General features: G+C 48.8%; 4 protein-coding genes across 4 annotated transcripts; 3 read left to right on the top strand and 1 right to left on the bottom strand.

The window, feature by feature from the left end:
* Positions 1–5186: 5186 nt before the first annotated feature.
* On the bottom strand, positions 5187–5459 carry LOC308440449 (non-histone chromosomal protein HMG-17-like; the record flags this gene model as incomplete). Its single annotated transcript, XM_080942557.1, has 1 exon — positions 5187–5459. The coding sequence occupies one exon, from the start codon at positions 5457–5459 to the stop codon at positions 5187–5189; it is 273 nt and encodes a 90-aa protein (XP_080798683.1).
* Positions 5460–10238: 4779 nt separating this feature from the next.
* PRM1 (protamine 1) lies at positions 10239–10491 on the top strand (the record flags this gene model as incomplete). Its single annotated transcript, XM_080942265.1, has 2 exons — positions 10239–10344; positions 10442–10491. 2 exons carry the CDS (start codon positions 10239–10241, stop codon positions 10489–10491), a joined length of 156 nt encoding a protein of 51 aa, XP_080798391.1.
* A 3482-nt stretch (positions 10492–13973) lies between these two features.
* On the top strand, positions 13974–14404 carry PRM2 (protamine 2; the record flags this gene model as incomplete). Its single annotated transcript, XM_080942395.1, has 2 exons — positions 13974–14232; positions 14346–14404. 2 exons carry the CDS (start codon positions 13974–13976, stop codon positions 14402–14404), a joined length of 318 nt encoding a protein of 105 aa, XP_080798521.1.
* A 781-nt stretch (positions 14405–15185) lies between these two features.
* On the top strand, positions 15186–15482 carry PRM3 (protamine 3; the record flags this gene model as incomplete). The annotated part of the gene is made up of 1 exon (XM_080908145.1): positions 15186–15482. The coding sequence occupies one exon, from the start codon at positions 15186–15188 to the stop codon at positions 15480–15482; it is 297 nt and encodes a 98-aa protein (XP_080764271.1).
* Between the last annotated feature and the right edge of the window lie 814 nt (positions 15483–16296).

The raw sequence follows: 16296 nt of genomic DNA, 5'->3' as shown, positions 1-16296 counted from the left end.
GTGCTACCCAGTAATGGCTGACCTTTATGTAGTGCCCAAGACTACAACTCTGCTGGGGGACAGTGAAAAGATTCAGTTACAAGTTATTTTCAGTTATGGAGGAAAGGGAGAAGTCACAGGAATCCTGAATATGCCACCACAGAGGAAGAGAAGCTGAGGACTGAGTAAGCTTGGTGCATCTGAGGAAAGAGCTTTGAAACCTACCTGACAGGTACTTGCTCCTTGCCTCTGTGACCAGCAAGCCACCATCTACCAACTGGGAAGGCACTAAACTCTCCCAGTGCTCCTATATAAGGCAGAGAACATTACTGTGGCCTCTTTACTGGTGAGGAGACTGAGGCTGGGAGCCCCTACCTGGTGACCGACACACCCCCAGCATGCAGTAAGTGATTATGTAAGGTATGCGTACACACGGGTGTGGAGGCCAGACAGTTGGGGCCTTCCTAAGTCACTTCCCGCCTTAGTTATAGAGACAGGGTCTCGGAACTGGAGCACACAGGTTAGGCCAGCAAGCCCCATCCCCGTCTCTGCTTCCCCCATACTGGGGTTATAGGTGGGACCACTACTCCTGGCTTTTTATGTAGGTTCTGGGATTAAACTCGGATCCTCATACGGGGGAAATGAGCCCTTTACTGCCTGGGTTATTATTACCACAGCCCCAGAATGTGGTTATGTGGTTGAGATGAATCAGAGAGAGACCAAGTCCTGTACCCAGCAGATGCTACAAAGCCCGGAGAGAAATGAAGCACCCCGCACAGACACTGCCCTCTGCCTCCACACATTCACGCTGGACCACTCTGCTACGTTTGCTCTTCACATGAAGCTTACAGAATCCGTGCTGCTCACGGATGAGGGAATGGAAGCTCAGACAGGCTCGGCTGTCTGCTTCTACCTGATAGCTTCTTTTCCTTTCCTGTGAGCTCGGACCCAGCCTGGGGGCCACAGCTGAGGACCCAGCTGGCCCTCGCCTTGGAGAGACGCGTGGTCATCTGTCCAAACTCTTCTCACAGAGCTCATTTGCATCTCTAGGTTCAGGTTACTGTAGCCAGTCTTCCCAGAGTCCATAGCTGGTTTATCTCTGCCAGCCTCAACTGCCTCATCTCAGACCAGCACTTTCAGGGCTCGGAGCAGCTGACGCTGTCAGTCTGACACCTCTCTGAATCAGAAAGGAGTGGGTCTGGAGTTCTCTCTTTGGACTGGAGATGACACCGATCCTAAACCTTTTCCCTGGAAGGCAGAGGTGTGGAAGACAAGCTCTTGCTCTGTGTCTGGGCCTGGAGCCCTGTATCACAGGTGTTCCAGCAGGGTCTCCTCCTGGGGCTTGGAAAGCGCCAGCTCTAAATGGGTCCCAAAGAGATTTCAGCTGCATTGCTACATTGTTTTAACAGCAACAGGACCACACACACACACACACTGTGACCTTTGAGACAAAGGTGTGTGTCTTGTGTTTCCTTTCCTGTAACCCAACCTGAATGGCAATAGGATGTTTGTGTTTCTGCACTCTTGTTCTGATCACTATGACAGGACACAGTGCTGCCAGACTGCAAGAAATGAGCTTTATACCCCTTTGCAGTGGAGAAACTGAGGCCCTGGCTCAGACTGAGTTCCTGCAGCAGGTTGCCTGCCTGTGGATACTGGGAGGTGGCTCCCCCGGTTCTGCTGCTGTCCTGGGCTCCCCCAGGCGCTGAGGCTGTTCTAGGGTGCAGAGTACTGTGTACTTGTGCTGAAAGCTTGCTGGGAACTGCTGCCCAGTTCTCTTAGGAGCAGCCGGCTGTGGCAACCAACCACAGAGCAGCCCAGGGCAGGCAGGGTGGGGGAGGGTGGGAGAGTGCAAATGAGCCACAGTTGGCCACTGAGTTTCTCTTTCCTGTCAGATGAGTGTTTTATGGGACCTGTAGGTGCGCAGGGCCACAAGGGTGACCCGGCTGGCTTGTCCTTGAGGAACACACACAGGAACTACCTACCAGCTATTTGACTATTTTACCAGTCACAGAAAGGTCCAGGGTAGTGGCTTCCAGAAGGTTCCTTCATGGCCTTTCTAGGTCTCAAGTGCCTTGACCACTCCCCAGCACACTATTTAGCCAATGACTCTGTCTTCTTAAAACGTTGCTCTTGTTTTGTTTTTGAGACAGTCTCACTATGTTGCCAAGGCTAGCCTGACACTTTCAGACTTCCTGTTTCTGTCTCCCTAATGCAGGGGTTACAGTTACACCGAGCTTCCTCTTTGTCTTAATGTTATCGCACTAATAGTGTTGTGTGCTTGTACGTGTGTGTGTGTGTGTGTGTGTGTGAGCATCCCTGGAAGGCAGTGGGAGTGGGAAGATCAGAGAACCACTTGTGAGACTCAGCCTTCTCCCAGCCTTAGGTCCTGGAGATTGAATTCAGGTCAGCAGGGTTGGTGGCAGGAGCCATCTCTCCTAAGGGGAGCCCAGAACAGCAGCAGAGCAGGGGGAGCCAGTACACAGTAGCCACATGCAGGCAACCTGCTGCAGGGACTCTGAGCCAGGGCCTCAGTTTCTCCATCTGCAGTCTGGCAGTAGAAAGCCCTGTGCTGTGTCCTGGTATACGTGGCGTCAGAACAAGAGTGCAGATCTACAACCGCAGGATAGTTCTGAATTACAATAGAAGCAAGCCAAGCCCTGCCCAGTAGTCTCATCTGACCAGAGAGAGAGAGAGAGAGAGAGAGAGAGAGAGAGAGAGAGAGAGAGAGAGAGCTGAACGTACTCTGTCTGCAAGCATGTATGTGTCCACATGTATGTGTGGGGATGTGTATGCATGTATGTATGAATGTGTGAAGGCCTGAGGCTGTTCAGTAACACTCCACTTTATTGACCCATGGTCTCTCCATTAATCTGGTTGGCATTTCCACCTAATCTAACACTCTAGCTTCATCCCCGCCTCCTGAGTGCTCGCACCTGCCTAGGTTTTACCTGGGCTCTGAAGGTCCAAGTTCTGGGCCTCATACTTACAAAGTGAGCACTTTATCCACTGAGCCATTTCCCTGGCACCTTGCTTTGTTTGTGAAGCCTAGGCCACCCTTGAATTTATGGCAATCCTTCTGTCTGAGTCTTCAGTGTTGGGATCATAGGTAAGGCAATAGCAACCATGCCTGATTTGTTTTCTTTATATATATATATATATATATATATATATATATATATATATATATATATATATATATATATATATATATATATATATATATATATTTTTTTTTTTTTTTTTTTTTTTTTTTTTTTTTTTTTTTTTTTTTTTTTGGAGACAGGGTCTCACTATGTAGCCCTGACTGGCCTTGAACTCACAAAGAACTTTTTGTCTCTGCTTCCTGAGTTCTGGGACTGAAAGTATGTGTGCCACCCAAACTTCTGTCTTGATCTTTTCTTGCTCTCAAACTGCATGTCCTCAAACACCCACAGAAAGAAGAGCAAATGTTTCCACCATAAAACACACACACACACTGGATGTTACTATGACTTAAGCATTAGAGGTGAACACGTATGGGAACATCACATGTACTGGCTTTGTGGGTATATCAGTTAAAAGGCAAATTAAAAGTCTGGTGTAGTGGCACATGCCTGCAATCCCAGCAGCGGGGAAGTGGAGGCAGGAGGATCAGGATTTCAAGGTCATCTTTAGCTACTTAGCCACACAGCCAATTCAAAGCCCTCTTTCTCCCGCTGGATGGGTGGTGGTGTGCACAGGCTGCAGGTCCTGGAGAAGTGGCTCCTCACCTGACCTCTGAGTAATTACAATTACTCATATAAAGAATGCAAAGCAACAGTGGAAGGGGACTCAGGTGCCTCAAAATCCATGGAGACCATCCTCCTCCTCCTTCTCCTCCTCCTTCTCCATAGGACTGTGTGTAGATACATGTATATATATATATATATATGCCACTTTATCTCACTTTCAGTACAGTGTGTAAATACAAAGGACATAGTGCCAGGCTAAGATGGCAACACCCCAAATACTTCTCACTTGGAGACACTCAGCGTTCAAGATCCCAGAGGGTGCTAAGGTGCTTGTGCTGCCGAGAACACACAAGTCATCATGGGAAGGCGAAAGTGAAACAGTAGGAATTAGTCAATACTCATGGGGGAAAGGAAAGGGAAGAATGAGACAGAGGAGGAAAAGGAGGCTCTGAGGGAGGGGCCATTGCCAGCAGTCTGAGCCCTGTCCAGGCTGGAGGATAAGGAAGAAAGTAGGCATGGATGCCTGCCAAAGCCTTTATTTAAATCACAATGGGTAGGTGGCTGGGTGCATAGCTTGGTTACCCACCCCTGTCACTGAGCTCTTGGGGGTCCACAAAGTCAGCTCTGTAGTCATTGATCTCCTGGGCTTGGGCAGATCATCATGATGGGTATAGTTAATTCTATACCAGTGGTCAGACAGAAACCTGAGGGGGTGAGTGTTTTAGATAGGGTTTTGTTTTTTAAACTGTAACCAGCTTTTTTAAAGACACTTTTCATAAACAATCATGGTATTCAGACAGGACATGAGCAGACATTCAACAATATACAAGAACTTCCAAATTCCCTTCTTGTGTAGACTACCAAAATCAGACAGCCACTGCAAAACCCAATGAAATCTTCATTCAATGCTTTGAAAAGGGGAAAGTAGCTTAGAGTGAGGGTTGACATTTCACATTAAGGATGTTGTTTAACAACTTTTCACAAGCAGACCCTGACTTTCAGGAAATGAACATGGCAGAATTATCAATCTGAAGATCCACAATCTTTGATAAAAGGAACCATTGCACTTCTGAGAACACTTGATGAAGTCACCGTGAAGTCTACATTGTCCAATAGACTAGAAAACTGATTTTGGGGGTCAGGTTCCAACAGGTCTCTGGTTTTAAGGGAATTACATCTACACTGATGGTACAGGGGGAAGAGGTTAGAAAAATGAATTTAGAGTTTCCCCAGGCCACAAGGCATTTTGTGCCTTGCAGAACCAGGAGCCTTTCATAATTATCAAGAAAGAGGTTTTCTGTCCTCAATCCAGCTTGAGTGATATTTTGTTAGTGACACATGATCCTTTGCCCCCAACAATGAAGTATTCTGTGTGCTAACATTATAGTTTTTTTTAAGTAAAACAAAATTCTGCATTTTTATAAAACTTGATAAAAATAGCATTTCAAACTGTATAGTCACCAGATGTACACAGTTATCAAAAATGCACACATGTCACTGGGAATCTCCAGCACCTTCAGCTTTCTGTGCCTGGTCTGTTTTGGCATCTCCATGCTCTGCAGGATTATTCACATCCTTACTGGGGTCGGCTTTCCCCTTCTTCCCCTTGGGTACCTTCTCTCCCTTCTTTGCTGGGGCCTTTTTAGACTTTGGCTCAGGCTTTGGGGGAGCGAGTTTAGCAGACAACCTTTCAGATCCTCTCTGTGGCTCGTCCTTTACCTTGGCTTTGTCTCCTTTAGCATCCCCTTCAGCCTTTCTTTTGGGCATGGCGGTGGCAAGGGACGTTGGCGCTGAACACGAGTATACAGCAGCTCGTGGCTTTGGTGTGTCCGGGGGTCGTCCCCGTTGCTTCTTCCCTTAGTTAGAGTTTTGCTGCTGTGAAGAGACACCATGACCAAGGCAACTCATATAAAGGACAACATTTAATTGAGGCTGGCTCACAGGTTCAGAATCATTATCATCAAGGCAGGACCATGGCAGCATCCAGTCAGGCATGGTGCTGGACGAGCTGAGAGTTTTATATCTTCATCTGAAGGCTGCTAGAAAACTGACTTCCAGGCAGCTAGGACAAGGGTATTAAAGTCCACACTCACAGTGACACACTTCCTCCAACAAGGCCACACCTCCTTATAGTGCCACTCCCTAGGCTAAGCATATACAAACCACATTCCACTCCTTGGCCCTAATAGGCTTCTTCAAACACATGAGTCTATAGGGGCCATACCTAGCCATAGCATAATAAAAAAGTACATTTAGTCCAACTTCCAAAGCCCCCAAAGTCTGTAGCAGTCTCAACAATGTTAAAAGTCTAAAGTTCAAGGTTCTCTTGTAAGACCCATGAAATCACTTAACTGTTATCCCCAAAGCAAGACAGGAAACCAGCTGGGCAAACTCCAAACTCTGCATCATTATGTCTGATGTCAAAGTGGTCTTCAGATCTCCAACTCCTTTTTCAGGTTCATTGACTGCAACAAACGTCTTTCTCCTGGGCTGGTTCCACTCCATTAGCAGCTTTCCTCGGCAGATAGCCCACAGCTTTAACATCTTGGGGTAGCCCAGGCAGCTTCAGCTTTGTAGCTCCTTGTTCTAATGTCTGGAATGCACACATGATCTTCTTGGGTCACTTCTCTGCCCTCTGTAGCACTCTGACCTCAGGTTGATCCACTTCACTGCCACTGCTGCTCTTGGATCTTCCACTGCAACTAGGCTTCACCAATAGTCTCTCATATACTCTCTTGACGGTGCCAGGCCTCAACTTCTTTGCATGACCCCTTCATGCCTTCAAAGCCAGTACCACCTGGGTGACTCTTACACATTACAAAATATAGCTGCAGCAAGAGGTACAACCTTAACTATCTCTGTACCACGACTTTTTTGTGCTCTCAGAAAACACTTCCCAGAAGATTTCACCTCAGTGATGCTGGTTCTTCTTGATCATCTCTAATACTTAGCTCCAACTAATCAGGATCAATTGTCCTAGCAGTCTCTTCTATTTGTCATTCTAAAGCTAGAGATGCATGGCCTCTCTGCTGAGTTCTGCTGCTTGCTGGGGCTGGAATATGGCCCCTTGTTCTATTACATCATCACCAGCTTTGTTTTCCAACTCCTTCACTGCCTAAGCTTACCTGTCCTGGATCGTGCTCTGTAGATAGACCTTGAACTCATATCTGCATGCCTGTCTCCTGAATGCTAGATTAAAGGTGTGAATTTACCATTTACATTATTAAATGTAATAAAGATTAAACCACCAAGCCTGGATTTAAGCGTTTCTTCACCTAGAACCTGCTTGCTCTGCCTCCTGGGATTAAAGGCTTGTATTACCTACCATGCTGGGACCTAAATTTGGCTGGGTGGGATCTTGCCCCAAGACCACCACTCCCTTAATTTGATATCCTTGAACACAGGATCCAGCTCCATTTCATTTCCTGGTGCCTCTTTAATACTTGAGCCATATATTTTATATTTTTCCTTTCTAAGCTTGCTATACTTGTTTACAATGCTTTCCATGAGACTTAACCAGAGAACAAAGTCTCTGCTGGGCTTCTGTGAGACTTCATCAATGCAATTAATATAAATCTCTTCTACCTTACTCTTCGGACAAGGGCAAAAAGCAGCCACATTCTTTACCAAAACATCACAAGAATAGTCCCTTGACCACATATTAAAATTCTTCTCTGAAACTTCTAGAACCAGGATCCCACAGTTTAGGTCACCCTCAGCAACAAAGTCCTCCATATTCCTACTAGGATGGCCCATCAAGCCCCACTTAAAACATTTACATGGCTTTCCAAATCTAAAGTCCCAAAATCAACATTCTTCCAAGCAAAAGCATGGTCAGGCCTAACACAGCAATACACCCCAGCCCATGGTACCAACTTCCGTCTTAGTTAAGTAAGGCTTTACTGCTATGAACAGACACCATGACCAGGGCAACTCTTATAAAGACAACATTTAATTGGGACTGGCTTACAGGTTGAGGTTCAGTTCATTATCAAGGTGGGAACATGGCAGCATCCAGGAAGTTTTATACCTTCATCTTCAGAAGTGTCCTATGGTTGGGACCCCATGCCCATATCTTGGTTTCTATGCCACTCTGAGGGAACTGCTTGGAAATGTGGTTCTAGGGCCAGACTGAGTAACAGAAGACTAGTCTAGAGCAGTCAAGAGAGCTCTAAAGGCAAGCTATAACTGCTAAAATTGGAATGTGACATGAACGGTTTGTCCCTGCAAGGCAGCACTCTCTTGGGGGGTTATGGAACTTTGGGATATCACCCTAGTCACTAAAAGAACCTTCATGTCCACTTTCAGTTCTAGTCTAAAGGTCTCTGCTTCCTGATCCACAACATGTATCAACATTGTGACAAAATACCTCAAGGCATTTAGCTCATAGTGAGGAGGGTTCAGCCCATTATGGTGGGAAGGCCACATAGCAGGTCACATTGCAACCCCAGCCAGGAAGCAGAGAGGGATGAACTCTGGAGCCCAGCCCGAGGGATAGTGCTGCCCATGGAAGACTGGGCCTTCCTGTGTCAATTAACCTAATCTAAAAATGCCCTCACAGAAATGCTCAAATATCTGTCTCCTAAGTCTAGATGCCGGCAAATTGTAATATTTCCCATTACACCAAACAAGCTCTCACACGGCAGATGGAAACCCCAAGACTGTGAGGCAAACACCCTTTCTCCCTGAAGTTGTTTCTGCTGGGCAGTCTGCAACAGAAACAAGAAACTCAACTAAGAAAAATAACACAAAGTGTGACATACTCACAAATCCATGAATTGTGTTGACTGCAGGGCCAGGTTTAGGGAGCAGGGACCTCCAGTGTGGAGGGTTTCAGTGACTGAAAATGTAATGTCCTGAGGCAGGCAAACACAGTGTCTACTCCTTAAGTGTGGGCCCTGCATGGGACCCCAAGCTCATCCAGTGGACACCAGCCCTGGTCTACTCAGTTCCACCCACTGCAGCCTTAGTGGCCTGAGGCTTGACCTTTGGACAGCTCACTGTGGGTAGGAGGTGGAGAGCCTGAACTCTCTGGGGTGCACTCTCCCAATTTCCCTAGAGTCTCATTTTGTTCTGGGCTTAAAGAGCTCTGACGGCATGTGGGTGATGAGGGTTAGGTGTCTGAGACAGTTCTTTAACTAGACAGTAACATCTTTATCCCACACACTTCCCCCTCATGCTTGGACAGTGGCTGAGACTGGGTTTCAGAAGGTCAAAGTTAGCCTTTAGCTGCTGAAAATTCAAGCTCAACCCTGAGCTGTGTGGACTTAGGGGGGAAAAAAGGTCCTGTGTGAGAAACACCCACAGAATGGAGACTGGCTTAACACAAAATGGGCTGACTTCCACCTACTCAGTCCCTCGCCCTGAAGCTTCTGAGGAGTCCCCAGACTGCACAACTGTCCCGTGAAGGCCAGGTCTGGGATTCAGGAGCAACTGTGAGAAGGGAAAGAACTTGAAGGCCGACCCATTGATTGGAAGGGCGCCATTTGAGACTTTCTCCCACTGGGCACTTTTCACATCCCCTTACATCTGCTCACTACCTCCTGCCGTCCCCTCTGCAACTTGAGACACTTCAGAGACACTGAGAAGCAGCTGCTAAGAATGTGCCCATCACCTGCTGCCTACCCTCATGTCCCCAGCACACCGTGCGCTTGCTTTCTGACAGAAAGCATGGCAAAGCCTCTCATCCCATACTCTGTGTCCAGATGCCTAGTTTAATATGGACGGCAATCCTCTATACTCCTCTATACATCATGGGGACACAGCGCGGGTGCCACTTCATCTCAGCCAATTCCTGGTTGCTGCCTTACCTGAGCCTTCCTCCCTTTGCTTCCGGTCCACCTTCCAGCTTCCCTCTCAGGCTGTGCAGCAACACAACAGGAAGTTTGCATCTCCTATCTAGTGATACCCTTCCTCAGTCCAAGCTCTGCCTGCATCCATGTGGCTCCCCTGTTTATACCTGAAGCACCTGATGGGGCCCCAGTGTTTTACGAGAGCTCATCCGTCCTGCAACTCTGAGACCCTCTGTATTTGTCTGTCAGTGCTCTGCTGGGGCTTTCGATAATCTCTTATAAGGTCAAGTTTCCTCAGCAGCATTCTCTGGGCAGTCTGAAGAGGGGTGTTTTTTCACAGTTCAATTTCGTGTGGCTGTTTCGCCCACCTGCCTGGCCTTGGTTTATCTGTCGGCCTAGCCCCGAAGCAGGCACATGGCAGGCGCTCACTAGCACCTAAGCTGAGTGACCGAATGCTCAGGCAGATACCATCGTTGTCATTTCTTGACTGTGACACAAGCAACTCCTGATGTCAAAGCCCTGCCTACCCCTCTCGTGCCCATATTTGGACATGGCACAGGTCCTCACTGGCCATAGTCTGTGAGGTCCTGGTCCTCTTTGACTTCATAATTCCCGGGGGCCACTAAGTATCTATAAGAGGAAGAGGGTGCTGGCTCCCAGCCACAGCCCACAACATTCCACCTGCTCACAGGTTGGCTGGCTTGACCCAGGTGGTGCCCCCTGCTCTGAGCCAGCTCCCGGCCAAGCCAGCGCCATGGCCAGATACCGATGCTGCCGCAGCAAAAGCAGGAGCAGATGCCGCCGCCGCAGGCGAAGATGTCGCAGACGGAGGAGGCGATGCTGCCGACGGAGGAGGCGAAGTGAGCAGAGGGCTGCGCCCAGAGGTCCAGGGGTCCAGGGGCTATAGGGATCGGGCACAGTCTGGAGTCCCTCTCACCATGTTCTTGCCTTCCCTAGGATGCTGCCGCCGCCGCCGCTCATACACCTTAAGGTGTAAAAGATACTAGATGCACAGAATAGCAAGGCCATCAAAACTCCTGCCTGAGAATTTTACCAGACTTCAAGAGCATCTGGCCACATCTTGAAAGAAATGCCACCGTCCGATGGAAAACAGGAGCCTGCTAAGGAACAATGCCACCTGTCAATAAATGTTGAAAACTCATCCCACTCCTGCCTCTTGGTCCTTGAGCTTGGGGAGGTGTGTGCGAATGGGGTAAGGGGACATGACTGGTCAAGTGGGAAGGGCTTCAAAAAGAAACCTTCATATTGACTACCCAGCCACCTTGCACAGATCTCTCCCCAAAAAGGTGTAGGGAAGATGCGACCGAGGGCCTCTGTGCACAGACACACAAGGTTTCACCCATGGCAGACATGAGTGCTACATGAGTTCTTGAGTCTCAACCACAGAAAGACTGTCAAAAGTCATTCTAACTGCCCTTGAAATGTCTCAAGGCCACACCTGAGTGCTTGGCCAGGGAGTGGCACTATTAGGTGTGGTCTTGCTGGAGGAAGTGTCACTGTGGAGGGATGCTTCTAGCTGCCTGAGGATGCCAGTCATCTGTCTTTGAGATTAGAACTCTCAGCTCCTTCTCCAGTACCAATCTGACCTGGATACAGACCATAATGGACTAAACCTTTGAAACTGTAAGCCAGCCCCAATTAAATGTCATCTTCATTGCTCGTGGTCTCTTCATAGTAATGCAAACACAAGAAGTTGGTACCAGGAGTGGGGAATTGATGTGATAGGCCTCACCATGGTTTTATCTGGAGGAATATGGACTTGGGGGCTTTGGGTTATAAAAGCAAGCCATCCTCGTAGGAATATAGAAGACATTGGTGCTGAGGGCGATTTGAACTCTGGTGAGGAATGAAGCTTCTTTGCCCTTGTCAGAAGGTAAAGAGAATTGTATTAAGAAAGGAAGCCTCAAAAAAGCCCATTAGACTGTGTCCTCTGGTTTACTCTCATTTTGAGCATATCAACCTTAGGAAAGAAAAATACCAGGAAGTAAAAAAAAGCTGAATCCTGCAATCAAGGAGATAAAGAGATAAGGGAGTGGTGGTCTCAGGACAAGATTCCAGCTAAGTTTGTTCATGCCTGTGGTTGAACAAGGTTAGATATCATCACCTGGTTATTGTTTTCATTTGGACTTTTAATCTGGAATGATTTACATCCATAAATGGAGGGCACACTTGGGATCCAGATCTTGACGCTGGAAGACACAGACTTTTTTGATCTGGATCTTGAATAGTGACCATGAAGAGCTTAGGTCCAGAGGCAAGGTGGTATACACCTTTATCCCAGGAGACAAAGGCAAACAGATCTCTGAGTTCAAGGCCATCCTGGGACAGCAAGTTTCAAGGTCAAGAAAAGTTTAAGTCTAAGCATGGTGGTTTAGATCACTCAGAATAGCCAAGCCTGGGCCATGGAGGAAGTAACAGAACAAGCAAGCAGGAGAACTTGGTAGCTTCAGCCATGTGGCTCTGGCTTCAGAGTCAAGAGTAGGGGGAGGGAGACTACTGGGACAATCAATCCTGGTTAGCTAGAGATAAAAAATTAGCAGTGATTAAGAAGAGACCAAGGGGGCAACCAAGAGGGCTGGAGAGATGGCTCCATGGTTAAGAGCACTGACAGCTCTTCCAGAGGTCCTGAGTTCAATTCCCAGCAACCACATGGTGGCTCACAACCATTTGTAATGGGATCTGAAGCCCTCTTCTGGTGTACTTATATATAATAAAGACAGCCACAGTGTACTTATGTAAAATAAAATAAATCTGAAAATAAGAGACCAGCACAAAGAAGCTGTGTTCCAGAGATAGCCAAGATGCAGACTTTGTCTAGCTGGCTTTTGGGTTTGTTTAGTATTTTAGAATGGTAATGTATATCCTGTGATGTTGTAGGTATGTGATCTGATTTTTTATTTTGACTTTAGGGGAAGAGATTGCATGGGTCTTAGAAGAGACTTTGGACTTTTAACATTGTTGAGACTATTTCTCAACAAATATTATGAATAGGTATTGTCTCCAAAGACTCATGTGTTTGAACAAGCCTATGGTGTCCAGGGAGTGGCACTCTTAGGAGGTGTGGCCTTGTTGAAGGAAGTGTGTCACTGTGGGGAGATGGGTTTAGAGACTCCTAGCTGCCTGAGGATGCCAATGCTTGTCTTTGGAACAAGATGGAGAACTCTCAGCTCCAGCACCATATTTGTCTGGATGCTGCCATGCTTCCCACCAGAATGGACAGAACCTCTGGAACTGTAAGCCCCAATTAAATGTTTGCCCTTATAAGAGTTGCCTTGGTCATGGTGTATCTTCAATGGAAAGCCTAACTAAGACAGTGGGTGTCCAAGACTTGGGTCCCTTTACCCAATCCTGTGAATGCAGAAGTCAGATAACCTGGCATGTGCCCAAGAACCAGACAAGTTGTCTTTCCCACTATAATTATCATCCAGCAAGAGCAGCCATCTGCTGACTGGGTCCTCTGCAGGCTTCTATAGACTAAAGTTACTAGGCTGTGTAGCCAAGGATACTGTGTACCTTTTATGCCTAGTTTGGACCTTATGTAAGCTAGGCACACACTACTCATTGTCCTGTCATTGTATCTGCCTAAATTGGATCCCTTTTTGACATTCATGAGAGACTGTGTTCTTCTGTCCTACTCCCATGTCCTTCTGATCCTAGAGGTACACTATGTTGGGTCAGTTCATATATATGTATATATACATACAAAACCTTCTGTGAGCTTCATTAATATGTACAACTTTTCCCCCTGTTGGGTGGAACCTAGACCCTTGCACACATTATCATGATAGCCTCAGATCTCTAGACTATCATTCAGAGGCAGGGAGGTAAAACAGGTGGTCACTCATGCCTTTGGGAAATAGAGGTAGACAGACCTGGTTAGCCTGTCTGAACGCTGGCCCTGTGCCTTAGTTTCCCTCAGGGGAAGATATGTTGTCCAGTGTGTGTCCTTAGTGCACACTGAGTAGGTGGGAAGCTTTGGCCAGTGTCTGGCAGGATGACAGACTGGACTAGGAGTTGGTAGAATGCTCAAATGCCCAACCAAGACCGGGGCCGCAGCTCCAGCACTGCATGCACACACAAATAATTTCAGCCCTTGGAAAGTGAAGAGACCAAGGTTAGAAGTTCAAGGTCATTCTTTGATGTGTGAGGTCATCTCACACATAAACAAGTCAGCATGCTACAAGGGCTTCAAGGCAAGATGAGTAACTTGGTCCCTGCTCCCAATCTGCCAGCCAGTGCTACAAACCCTGTGCTGCCCTCACAGAGGGGACTGGGCAGGGTGGGAACCATCAATCAGGGGTGGGCCGACAGGTCACAGTGGGGTTCACCTTTATATATGAGGCCTCTGAGAGCCCCACACACCAGACCATCATCACCACCAAGAAAGAGCAGGTGGGCAGGCTACCTTCCCTCCTTCAATCCAAGTCAGCTGCAGCCTCAACCCGGAACCTCCTGATCTCCTGGCACTATGGTTCGCTATCGAATGAGGAGCCCCAGTGAGGGTCGACACCAGGGGCCTGGGCGAGACAACGAACATGAGGAGCAGGGGCAGGGGCAAGGACTGAGCCCGGAGCGCATGGAGGACTATGGTAGGACACACAGGGGCCACCACCACCACAGATACAGGCGCTGCTCTCGTAGGAGGTTGCATAGGATCCACAGGAGGCGTCGGTCATGCAGAAGGCGGAGGAGACGCTCCTGCCGCCACAGGAGGCGGCATCGCAGAGGTAAGCACCTGACAGCCAAGCCCATGGTCACCCGTACTGCTGCCCATCAAGGCAGGGGTGCCCCTATCCAAACCTTCCAGCCAGCCTAGCAAACCTGAATTTCCTTTCCACAGGCTGCAGAAGATCCAGGAGGAGGAGGAGATGCAGGTGCAGGAGATGTAGGAGGCACTAAGCCTCCCCCAGGCCTGTCCATTCTGCCTGGAGCCAAGGAAGTCACCCGCCCAAGAAATAGCCACCTGCCCAAGCAACATCACTTGAGGTCACACCATCATTCCATGTTGACGTCTGAGCCCTGAGCTGCCAAGGAGCCACGAGATCTGAGTAATGAGCAAAGCCACCTGCCAAATAAAGCTTGACACGAGATTCGCTGACTGCTGTGTCCTCATGAGCGCCATGGGCCTGGGGGAAGGGCACAGGAAACGAGGTCCACTCCTACAGTTACTGTCAGGGAGCTGAACCGTGGAGAGGTGGCCAAATCCGGTGACCAAGCAGTGTGAAAAGCATCCTTACTACCAATATTTAAGAACACAGAGAATGAAGAGGCGGGGTGGAGTGAGGTGTGGTGTGGCGTGGTAGGGCTGGACTCTGGGGTGGGGTGGACTGAGGCGTGTCGTGGTAGGGCTGGACTCTGGGGTAGGGTGGACTGAGGCGTGGTGTGGTAGGGCTGGATTCACTTCTCATCACATACTAGGCACAATGAGTTCCATACTCAAGGCTTAAGATTTGTTCAGTTCCTGTCCCTGTGCCCACTCCAGCTTCTGCTCCACCCCAATCATTCCAGCTCTTAGGGCCATCAGAGCCAGGGTTCCTGGAAACTGTAAACGCAGCTCCAAATTCTGGGGTGGGGGAGGGTGGTGCCTTGGAGCCTTTGTGAGGTCAGCACCACACCCACCAGCCTCACAGCCTCACTGCCCAGCTGCCTCCTTCCTAGTCCAGAGCGACAGGAGTGGGCGATGGGTTCCCGCTGTGCCAAGCTCAGCACCAGCCACGGCCCAGCCCAGAACACGGGTCACAGCCGTGGCCACGAGTCCCCCATGAAGAAGCTCGTGGCCTGTGTGAGTCAAGACAACTTCTCCCTGTCATCAGAGGGTGAGGAAGAGGAGGATGAAGAGGAAGAGGAGGAAGAGGAGGAAGAAGAGGAGCAGATCCCGGTGAAAGGCAAGCTGCTGCTGATGGAGCCCGAAAAGCAAGAGAGCGCCGAGGATGCTGAGGCCCAGCCACGCCCTGAGCCCAAGCAGACGCACTCCTGACCCATCGCAAGGCCTGCTGGGTAATGGGTACCCATTGCCAGACCGGAGGAAGAGAACATTCAGAAAAGAATAAAGAGTCTCCATGGAACTCTCCATGTCTCCCTCTTTCCGTGTGTGTGTGTGTGTGTGTGTGTGTGTGTGTGTGTGTGTGTGTGTGTGAGAGAGAGAGAGAGAGAGAGAGAGAGAGAGAGAGAGAGAGAGAGAGCCTGCCTGCAGAAGGGCAGGGAGCATAGGCGCCTGTCTGGATTCCTCTGTAGACTGAGATGTCTCACTGGAGACGCTCCTATTAACTCCTACAGCAAGTGGCTTGTGGGTGGCACATGGGAGGAAGGCAGGGATAGAAGGTCCTCTTAGCCCTTGGCTTTCAGTCCTCCAGAGCCTGACCAAGTCACTGGGTACTAAGTTCATGAATATGAATATGTCCCAAATGTGTCCTTCAGGTGTGGCCCATTGTCCCCTAGGAGCTGCAGAGGCCTCAGGGCTGACTATGTAGTAGAGAGTCCGTGTTTTAGATGTACTGCCCCATCGAGGGTCTGGGTGTACAACCAGCCACTGCTCCAGAAACTTTGGGCTTATGGCTACATCAAACCCGGTGCCTTGCTCGTGTTGTGACAGCTCGTCTATCTTCTGTGAGAACACTTGCCAGTGGATGTGAGGGCCTGCCCAACTGGTCCAGCATAGTACCATAATTCTTCAGAGAGGCTCTATGCTATAATGTGGACATAGATCTTGGGAAGCGGCAGCTACCATTCGGCCTGCCCACGGGAGAGCATCCCAGACAAATCTGGCTACAAAGGAGGAACAGAGTAGGCAG

The sequence above is a fragment of the Micromys minutus genome, assembly GCF_963924665.1.
Source record: "Micromys minutus genome assembly, chromosome: 31".
Classification (NCBI taxonomy): Eukaryota; Metazoa; Chordata; class Mammalia; order Rodentia; family Muridae; genus Micromys; species Micromys minutus.
This window is presented reverse-complemented; position numbering and strand designations above follow the sequence as displayed.